Source organism: Notothenia rossii, assembly GCF_949606895.1.
Source record: "Notothenia rossii genome assembly, chromosome: 5".
NCBI lineage: Eukaryota > Metazoa > Chordata > Actinopteri > Perciformes > Nototheniidae > Notothenia > Notothenia rossii.
The window spans coordinates 77,316,148-77,327,305 of record NC_136903.1 but is presented as its reverse complement, the minus strand read 5'-3'; the positions used below and the strand labels follow the sequence as shown (position 1 = coordinate 77,327,305).

The following is an 11,158-nucleotide window of genomic DNA, read 5'->3' as shown; positions in this document are numbered from 1 at the left end:
TGTGGTTCATCTCAGAAATACTGCCATGATACCGTTATTAAACTTATGTTTTAAATAAGGTCTTCCTTTGAAAGTATTTGAATATAAATGTCATGTCATTTTCATCAGTGCAGTGAGGTGTAGTTGAAATATGAGAACACTTTAGTCTAAGCTGAAAACTATTAAGTAAATGCAGTGAGTCAAATGGCCAGCAGCTTTTGATTGGTGCACTTAGCAGTGAATCAAACACTTAAAAAGACATTATCATTTCATTCAAATAAAGTTTGGATTTGAATAGTGTGACTGCAAATGATACCAAAATGTCAAATGCAGATATATTGCCCTCAAAATGAATTATAATTATTACTGTTAGAGTTTTTTATCGTTCCTCTTTTTATTCCTGTTGTTTCCTCTCCCAGTGAAGTCAGATGAGTTCATGGTCACTCCGCCTCTCTGCAGTCGGATTGTTTTGACTGTTCACTTCAGCGATAGCAGCCACATGGCACCGCATAATCTGTTGGTTTGAGGAAGTCTTGGTTTGTTTACTAAACCACAGTCAATAATTATCTGTTTAGTAACATATTTACATTTGTTTACGTGTGGGGCCTTGATACGAGTAGATTTTTAAATCAACATTTAACTCCAGTGTCACCATTAGAAATATAGCAACTAAACCGTTTTTACATTTCTTAACTAAATACTTACGGTACTTACTAAATGTATTTTTTTATCTGGCAACATCTAACTTAAGTTAGCTACCATTAGTCAACCTAGACAACTGCTCACCAAGTACAGTATGTGGCAGCCAAAAGGAGCAAGGGTTAGTTTTAACCAATACATAGAAATTCAACCTCGGTATTGTTAGAGAATAAATGGTTTTTTTCTTTTTCAAAAGTACTATAAGTGATTTGTTTTCAAATCGGGGCCCTGATCTTCTATACAAACTCAGATTCTACTGTGAGCTAATAGTAGATTACTGCACACACGCATCACATACTGTATATATCTGATTCCATCACATTATTTGTTTGCTGTAATTCCCTTTTCTATGTCTTAAACTTTTCACCTCTTGAAAAGGAAGATTTAAGTATTTGAAAGGCACTATTCATCATTCAGGCCGGTGCATGTCTTTGTCAGTGTTTCAATAAAGAGTAAGAGCGACTTTAACTTAGTTATGCTTCGTTTACCTGGAAATGTTGTTTTTGTCTGCCACCGACTGCAGCAAAGATTGATTTGCTTTGTCCGTCAGATGTATGAGATGTGTAGTGTTTCCTTTTTCTGTTCTGACGTATGAGATGTGATCCAAGTGCACACACAGTGCATTACATAGCTCACCTGTCCTCAGAAAACCTGCGAGGAGCTGCTCTTTCATCTATGTGTTCCTTTTCCACCGGCTCTTTCTCACCTGCAATCGTCTCTCTTCTTATTTCTCTACCTGCAGCCTTTTGTCATCCATGACATGAAGTCTCTAATGGAAGGAGAACAGTTTATTAATTGTAGGCAGATCCCCATAAAGGAACACCACCACTACCAGCAGCAGCAGACCTCCGCCCTAGCAGCTGGACTCGGAGGTTAGAAACACAATAACGTCATAATGTGGAGATGTTAGAAAGTCTGTTTTGGTATAATTCTCTTTCTTATCACTAAATACTTATCAAACCCAATCATTAAAATCTACTCTAACAATGTTACCTTCCTTGTTTAAATGCCTTCAAACTTTGGCTGCTCTTTGCACATTCAACTGAAACGCCTCATAAGGGACTAAAGTTTCTTTCTGTGCATATCTCATCTGAATCCAGGCATCACAGGAGCTCACCAGGGGTCAGAGTACGGCTTTCTTGGAATGACGAGCGAAGAGGGACCCCAAGACGCTTTGGAGCTGCGTTTTTTCCACAGCTGTCAGTCACGTTCGGCCGAAGCAGTGAGAGAAATTACGGAGTTTGCAAAGAGTATCCCAGGGTTCAGCGAACTGGACCTCAATGATCAGGTGAGAGACATGAAGACTGCTGCTAATCCATTCTGTCGACATGTGAAGTTTCTTACAAACTATCCCTTCTAAAGATCTGATGAGCATCAACCCTTCACCCTTTCCCAGGTAACTTTGCTGAAGTACGGTGTCATTGAGGTTCTAATCATCATGATGGCGCCTCTGATGAACAAAGACGGGACCTTGATCTCCTACGGACAGATCTTCATGACGCGGGAGTTCCTCAAGAGTCTCAGGAAACCTTTCAGTCAAATGATGGAGCCCAAGTTTGAGTTCTCAGTCAAGTTCAACATGCTGGAGCTGGACGACAGCGAAATGGCGCTGTTTCTGGCTGTCATCATCCTCAGCGGGGGTGAGTAGAGTTCCTACAGGATATGTTGGAGATGTCATAGATCATAGGAGAGGAGTTTAGAGGTTTCGTTTGATCCCATACTCTGTCATTTAACGTGGAGCTGCAGCCATGATAGATAGAATGGGAGGGATGAAACCCCTCTTTAATGGTCCCACATGCAGAGCACACAGCACACACAGTGAACTTTGGCCTCTGCATTTAACCCATCCGGATGCTAGTACTAAGAGCAGTGGCCAGCTAATGCACAGCGCCCGGGGAGCAATGGGAGTGGGGGGAGAAGGGGGTTTTCCGGTGCCTTGCTCAAGGGCCCCACGGCAGGGCCCAGGAGGTGAACTGGGACCTCTCCAAGTAGAAGTCCACACTCCAAATTTAGGTCTGTTCGGGGACTTGACCCGGCGACACTACGGCTCACAGTCCAAGCCCCTACTGACTGAGCCACTGCTGGACGAGAGAGGGTTGTAATAAGTTACATATTAGCATTACACTCTTTATATTACATTTTATCAATGGAATAAAAAGTTATCTAACGATTGTTTCGCTGTGGTTACATTGTAAAACACAAATAAATGCACACACACCTCCACACATTTAAAATGTTGCATGTCAATAAAACTGACAGACCAGTTGCAGCACACAGCGGAGAGCATTAAAACACTGATACTGATCAACGAGGCATAGCGTTATTTACACTCTCATCACTCTAACTTATCAATATTAAAGTCAAGTCTTTTTAAGGAAATAATGGTTTAAAATGTAAACTTTTGTATGTATGTGTAACAGCAAAGCGACCTCCCTCACACCCTTTGTGGTTTACTGGTTAGCGTGAGGCCTCTTGATAAAAGTCTGGCCTTGAACCTAATGAGGGAAAAATAATCGGACATTCAGGTCAATTATTTATAGAAATGAGAAAGATTAGAGCTTGCAATAAAGATAAGAAGGCTTTGTAAATAGCAATAATACAACTAGGTCAGGTAATAAGGGTCAGCTCAATTAAGGGCTTTAATAGATACTTAATCATCACAAGTATGTCCCTGATGTATCCTCTCTGTAACGCATGTAGACCGCCCGGGCCTGCTGAACGTGAAGCCCATCGAGCAGCTTCAGGAGACGGTGCTCCACTCTCTGGAGCTGCAGCTGAAGCTGAACCACCCCATCTCTCTGCAGCTGTTCGCCAAGCTGCTGCAGAAGATGACCGACCTGCGTCAGATCGTCACCGACCACGTGCACCTCATACAGCTGCTGAAGAAGACGGAGGTGGACATGTGCTTACACCCTCTGCTGCAGGAGATCATGAAGGACTTGTATTAGAACTCCACAGGAGAAAAAAAGGACCAAGTGGAGAAAGAGAAATTAAAGAGATTTTATTCTTAAAATCATGACTTGTGAAATGATGACGATGAAGCACTTTGTGCTGACGATGTGTTGAAATAAAGGGAGGTAGCCAGGCTGGATGACTGAAATTGAGAAAGATATGAGGAAGAACAGGACATTTGAAATTAAGGAAAGAAAGACAAATTGTCTAGACAGCAGCATGTGCGTTGAGCGATTGCTGATTCTGGACCTTTTGTGAACGAGTAGGCTGCCAAGTTAAATACCAAACTGCCACCTATTGCACCTATTACTGACTTTTTTTTTGGCAACCCAAAGCTTAAATGGTGAATGCGCAAAGCAGCCTGCTTCAAGTGCCTTCAGGAGAAATCACTGTGAATATTCTTACACCACATGTCACACAGTGGGGTATGTGTTGTTCGTGTGCAGCTTATCTACATGTTGCGTTACAACCTTCCTAGGCAGCAGCAGTGTGTACATGCTCCGGAACCTCTGAACGCACACAAAACAATGCACAGAGTCCTTTTTTTTTGTGGCATCAGGGTGAGGGTGCTATCTTTGTTAATCAGCTTTATCCAAAGAAAGAAATCAGATTAATGCCTGTAACATATTTTTGTCTCAGCCACCTTCAGAAACTGTGAGAAAGTATGAAGCTAACAAGGCACATTACCTTTTTTGTTTGCTAAGAAACAGTATATGCCATATTGTGCCTCTAAGATTTGATGTTTGACATATTTCTTGTGGATTGAATGCAATTTTAAAATGATATATTAAACATGTATAATGTATATTGTATGTTTATTCGTATGTGTTATTGTTGTATGGATGAAATTGTCTGCTTCACATCCTTGTTTTTTTTGTAATTCTTAAGAAGTGGTTGAGTTATCATTTTTACTATGAAATTATTTTTTTTCTATGCAAAATGTCTGTGTCTGATCAATCAGATATTGTTGTTGTTGATGTTGTTTTATTGGGGGGGGGGGGGTGCTGCCAAACGAATTGTATTCATACCAGTGGCGGGGGAAAAATAAATTTGTTGTAAATAAAATATTTTCTAACTTTTCATTCGAAGTCTGTCTCAAGATGATTTCCTAATGATGTCCTTAAAAACGTTCCAGTCACCCAGACTCTTGAAATGTGTTTCACAGTCATTATATCAGCTGTCATCAGTGTCTCTTACCAAACACTCACACACCCTGTTGGATAGATTGCAACATCTGAACCCTGCTGAACCGTGCCAGAAACCAAAGTCTGTGTATTCACATTTGATCGGCAAGCTGGAGGTGGCGTTATTTTCCACAGTTCATTGTTTTACGGATGTGCTGGGTTTTTTGTTTTGGTAGCACCAGCTTGTATGCCCTATTTTTTATTAATATGAATTTAAAGAGAGAGCTGAAGAGAAATGGGCTAAAGGCGGGACTTGTTTGGAGTTAAACTCAGGACGATTTACACATCAGGTCACCTCAACACACAGCGCAGGTTCACTGACACAGAGCCGTCTTTTATCTGGCTTTTGGCCAAGTCACAAGTCAAACCCACAGTAGATGCTTCTCTTCACGTGAGGGATATAAACTGAATATACGCCTAATACAATCCACCCTTCGGGATCAACCCCTACAAATGTAAGGATCATTGTGAATTAGATTTTAGTTAGTCGAAGATATTGAACCTAAAGAAACACATATGGGCTTTAAACAATATACAGTATACAGGTGTAATCTTTTTTTTGAGATTGAGTTTGTAAACATTTATCAATTATTTTAATGATCAGATATCTGTAGAATAATTATTAGGTTGGAAAAACAACACACAATCAGAAAGTTACATTAAAACATACATATGGTTTCTTTTTTCAAACATGTTATCTGAAACTTCTTCTGAATCCTAATCAGAAACGTGTCGTCTGATATTACATATGAAACAACAAAATATTTTTGAAACAGGAATATGTTACTGAAGTAAAGGGTAAGGTGATATTGGACTATTTTCTTTAAGTACATTTTTGGGCCTTTTTCAAATTATAACTGCTTGTAAATGCGCTACAACGTCCCAAAATACTTACATTAGAAAAAATGAGCTCCACTTTGAAAAAGATGCAAATATAAAAACACATACGCGCCAAAGAAAAAAACTTCTTCACCAACTTGACAACACATGTGCAGCATTTAAAAAACATTTACCAACTTCTAATAAAAGTGTAGTGGGTCATTGTAGTGTGTTTGGCCCTGTCAGCTACTGTATGAGTCTAAACAAAAATGGCGGTTAACAATGAGGGGGAATATGTGTGAGCTGTAAAAGAAGAAAAAGACGAGAAGGAGAAAGCTAGGCCGTGAGAATGTAGCAGATTAAGGAGCAGTATTGCCCCTAAAAATAAGCCTTGGAGTTGGCAGATGATGGGGGGGGATTTCTGGCTCTGACCCGGATGGTCCTGTTGGATGGTTGTTGACGATGATGGTAATTAAATGTGTTCTTTTTGTCAAGTCAGCATATCCTCACTTTGTTACAGCTGGCCTCTGCTGACCAAACCTTGCCAAGATTCCTCAGTAAATCTGCCAAACAAAATGTTCATAAAGTATTTTTCTGCAGTTGTCTGTCCACACAGAGTCCAAAAATAGCGACTTTGATTTACACAAGGAAGTTTTGTTTTTATTGTTGCTCCTTAAGAAACAGCAGCTACAATTTTTTATTCTCTTTTGTTTAACTATCACAAAGGAATTTTACTCCCATCAGGGTGTGACACCTGATATGTGTGTCCTTGCAAAAGGCTTGTTTCTGAAGCGATACACCTGCTACTGAAAAAAAAACAAAGCTCTGGAGAAATAGCTGTGTTTAATCTGGTGTTTGTATAGAAAACAATTTGGGAATTTATATTATTCTTTAGGAATGTATGTTTAGTTTCAGTAGAATAATTAATGGTGATACCCTGGCTTGAGCCTGCAAGGGGATATTTATTACAATGTAAAACTATTCTATAGTGTGAAAAGAAGTGTCGATGCACTACTGTATATGTTCAGCATTTCACTGATGATTGGTATTTTTAAATGTTGATTGTCTTTTTCTCTTGTCCTACTTCAATGCCAATAGTAAACTTTTGTAAATATGAATGCTCCTCGAAATATGAATTTTACCATTTGAAAAAGTATAGGCGTGTGGCGCAGTGGACTAGTCCGTTGGTGTTGGAACAGGGGGTCACAGGTTCAAACCCCACTGCAGTCAGCATGTCGTTGTGACCCTGGGCAAGACACTTCACCCCAAATTGCTCCTGTGGGGATTGTCCACAGTATTGAGTATGTAAGTATACGTATGGTATATGTTTGATAGATTTTAAATTGTTTTATTGAGGAAAATAACAAAAGGATTGGAATAAACATTGTTGATTTAGTTTTCTGATCAAACATGAACAACCAGTACCTTGATGAGAAAGTATTAATCAAAAAAAACATTGTCACTCTTGTGACATGACGGTTTTTTCCACCCACTGACATTTTTCTGACATGGTGTTGCTTCACCTGTAACTGGCAGAGCTCATCACGACACCTTAGTCAGGTAGATGTTTTCCAGATGATTCACACATTCACATGCTCCTTAATGCCATTAAATGTCAAAAGTTGAATGTAACGTGATGTAACCTGTAATCTGTTCTGTCACACTGTATGACTCAAAGAAAAACATGTTTTACATCATTCCTAATTAGTTGGTTTAAGTGAAAGGATTTATCTTTTTAATCTCTAATTGCTGTGTAACTTTTTTTCATTTCAACATAACTGTGAGAGATTGAGGAGAGCATTTCGACAAAAAGCGGCTTTTTTAAAATATATAAAAAAGAAGCATTAACTTTGCGCTAGCGGGAAGATCAGGGGATTCAATCTGAAACACCAATAAAACATTTAAAAAAGAAAGAAAAGGACTTTATTGTTTTATTTTTATTGAGAGTTTGAGGAACAGATGATTTTGTTCTCATGTCTGAATGTTTTTTCTTTGGACGGACACTATAATTTAATTTATTTTACTATGTTCAATCTGAATTTACTTTAAACATTTTAAAAAATCTATATTGATTCTGACTATTCTACATCCAACTCACAGGTTTATCATTGCTTTGAGAAAAAATATTATTAATTTACCCCTTTTAGAAGTGAAGATATAGTCATTTGTTCTGGGAATGTCATTTTCGAGCCTGAAACTTGAAAAACAGGCGTGGGGCTTAACAGGTTATCTCCTTATCTAATTTTTTTTGAAAAAAAAGGTAAATAATGCTGCCAGCAACACATTCTCAATATCTCTCAAAATGTCATGCCTTTTTTTCAAGCAACCAAACTGGTAACTGCCTGATTTAAACCAACTAACTCGTCAACTAACTTATCTACTGTATGTAGCTCAAGTGAGGCCTTACAGTGGTGGTGACCCGGGTCCCTTTAGCCTAGTTCAACCCAGGCAGCACATGCACAGGGAGGATCGCAGTGTGCCAGTGAGAAGGCAAAAAGTCTTGATTTTTCACCCACAGTCATGAAGTCCAAGAGAGGTGGGGGCTAAGGATTCATCCTGTAAGATTTATTTTAGGGACCTCTATTGATCGATGAAAAAGAATGATAACAAATGTATGAATCTGTGTTCTTCTAATATTGTTTCCAAATGCAGAAAGGGTCTTCTTTTTCGGGGGGGTACAATAAGATTTTACCAAACCTCACTTCTGAACTTAAAGTGGACCTATCATGCTATATTTGAATAATATAGTGTAGGACCATACCTATATAAGGCATATTTATACTATTTATTTTTCAAAATATCGAACAGATCATGCATTTTAGCCATTCCTCATTTCGCTCAATTTAACACTGTCTTTGCATGGGCTGATTCTGTGAGAACAGCACCATCTACAGGCCTGGCATATGTACTACAGCGTCTCCAGTGCTTTCGAACGGCAATGTCCGTGGCTGTCTCCTCCTGATTGGTGGAGTTGGCCCAATAGCCGTAGCGCCACTTCTGTGACGTCACAGAAGTGTTCAAATCTGGATCAGTCTGTATCAAATCCGTTGCAGCCCCTTTTTTTTAGAGATTTGGGTATGGAGGAAAATAGAGAGGGTTGTGTTTTCTGACACTTGGTGAGTTCCCTGGAACACCGGGGACACATATTCATGTATAAAAGACGTACAAAAGTGCATTTTGCATGATAGGTCACCTTTAAATGATGGGTAATATATTGTTTGATAGACATGCCTGGTGTTGTGGAAAGTAGTCTAATATCTCCCTCTGCAGGATGGAAACAGTTACTGAAGCTCACAGCAGGGATCTTTCTTCTGCCAGAGCCTAATCTAATTATTACAGATTGTTCACAAACATACATCAACTTGGAGGAGTTGCAGCACCCCATGGCTGTTTTATTGTTTCAGCTGGTTGAGCTGTAGAGAGAGAGGAACAATAAAGCCAATAACAATAAAGTAGTTGTCAGGACTGTGAGGGAGGAAAGGTTGCCGAGGTGATACAGTTAACAGGCCAGCCCAATTCCTTCACATGGTCTCCTGGAGTAATTGGACATAGAAAAAGTTAAAGCTGGACGCCGGAGTCACAAAAAAATGGTTGGGAAATCCTGATTCGTTTTTGGCCTTTTTGAGGGAATTTGGTAAATACAAGAAACACTCAAAAAGTATCCATTACCATTAAATACCGTTACTTGCTTGTGAGAGTAAAGAAAAACCACATTAAACATGCATGGTGTCAATGATTAACATTACAATTACCATTCTGATTAGGAGCTTGTCTGGCACTCGTGTCACGGGACAGGTTTTTATGCGATCATGTGTATACTATTGTATACAGCGAAATACAGACTTATATGGGTAAAACTCTGCTTGCTACTGTATACATAAAAATGTGTCAGGATCTTTAATCAAAGTCGACTTTATTCTCAATCTCAAAATATGTTTGTACACACAGACACTTGGTCCACTGGAGATTTCTACTCTTTAGTGCATCCACTGGGAGTGTGTCTTCCATCTTTGATGCACCCTCTCATAACATCACAGTGTGCATGTTATACATTTTGTGGCTAGTTTCCTGCTTATAGAGGAACACATCAGGTTTACTTTTCTTTGACTGTCATGGTATTCATAATGTCCTGGTGTTGAACTCAGTGCAGGAGTATTAGACACACACACTAACACACAGACTTAATATCTCCCAATAGACGTTCAATGTTTTTATTCGAGAAATATGATTTGTCTTCGTGTGTGTCCTGACCCTAAAGCTGGTCACTTTTTTCTGAATTTGCATGACACATTGGATTCTGTATGTAAAAACATGAACTCATATGTTGAGACCATTTTTAAGACACATTTAAGCAATGAATCTTTCATATGCTTTTTCAAAAGGTGAGGTCATCGAATATCATCTCTTAAGAAGGCAAACACAATGCTGTAAATGGATGTTGACATATTTCACAAATGTCACAAAAACCAAGACACACATCTTGAACATGGATTTCAGATGGGTTTTCTTCTATTATATATGAATATGCTATTTATCATTTCTTAGTGAAAGGTATAATGTTTTATTAATAGCTCCCATGTTGTCATGATTTCAGTTTTGTGTTTCCTGTTTTATTTTGAAATTCCGTTCTCCTTGTGTCTTGACTCGTCTTCTTTCCTGTGTTTTCCCTCATGTGCTTGATTGTCTGATTGTGTTTCACCTCCCCTCTCCAGCTGTGTGTTGGCTTGTGATAAGCCTCGTGTATTTAGTCACTTTTCCTTTGTGTTCCTTGTTGGGTCGTCGTCGTTGTCCTCATGTTTGGTTCCTGTTTCACTTCATTCCCATGGATGTTCCTGTTTCCCTTGTCTGCCCTTATGCGTCCTCCTATTCCTCCTTGTTCGTTCTAGTTTTGTTAATAAAAGCTCACCTTGTCTTAACATTCCCAAACCTGCCTCCCCTGTTTTTATGAATATTTTTATCAAATGTCATCATTTTTCAATTGAGATATCTTGTTTTTTTTCAACAGCTTCCAGGTCAAATGACCAAGTGACTCCAAATCAATGCAACACTATTATACTACGCTGCACAAGTAGGATACAACTCTTTTATCATATAATTTACTGAGACTTAGGAGGTCTTTATTCAAAGTGATTTAATCCAATTAATTGATAAAAATTAATTTAGAGGTTTTCTGTTATATCTCTAAGTCTTGCAAACATTTTGAGAATGATCTGCTCATAGTCTGGGTTCTTGAACGATCTGCAGTTTTCATAGTCTGTACAGGGAGCAGAAAGGAAAAATTCAGTATACATAACATCGTATACAAACTTCATTTTTTTAAAGAAAGTACAGGCAACGTCAATTGTTTATACTGACTACATGCCTATTGTTAAGATATATTTATATCATTATTCAAGTCCTTCTCTTATGTTAAATCTGATAGGTGTCTCACCATGATCTGAGTTTAGAATCACCGGATCATACAAGCCGAGGCACTCTGCCTGTGTCCTAAACTCCTTCAGCTCAGCAGCATTGATGGTGTTTCT

The 11,158-nt window shown here is 38.8% G+C and overlaps 1 protein-coding gene across 1 annotated transcript in view; it reads left to right on the top strand.

Moving 5' to 3' along the window:
- pparg (peroxisome proliferator-activated receptor gamma) overlaps positions 1–4,620 on the top strand; it is a 26,342-nt gene extending 21,722 nt beyond the window's left edge. The window contains exons 6-9 of the mRNA XM_079680575.1: positions 1,421–1,550; positions 1,779–1,966; positions 2,075–2,318; positions 3,379–4,620. Coding sequence (XP_079536701.1) covers positions 1,421–1,550; positions 1,779–1,966; positions 2,075–2,318; positions 3,379–3,626 — 810 coding nt within the window. The 3' untranslated portion in view covers positions 3,627–4,620. The remainder of the gene's footprint in view (positions 1–1,420; positions 1,551–1,778; positions 1,967–2,074; positions 2,319–3,378) is intronic.
- The last annotated feature ends 6,538 nt before the right edge of the window (positions 4,621–11,158 follow it).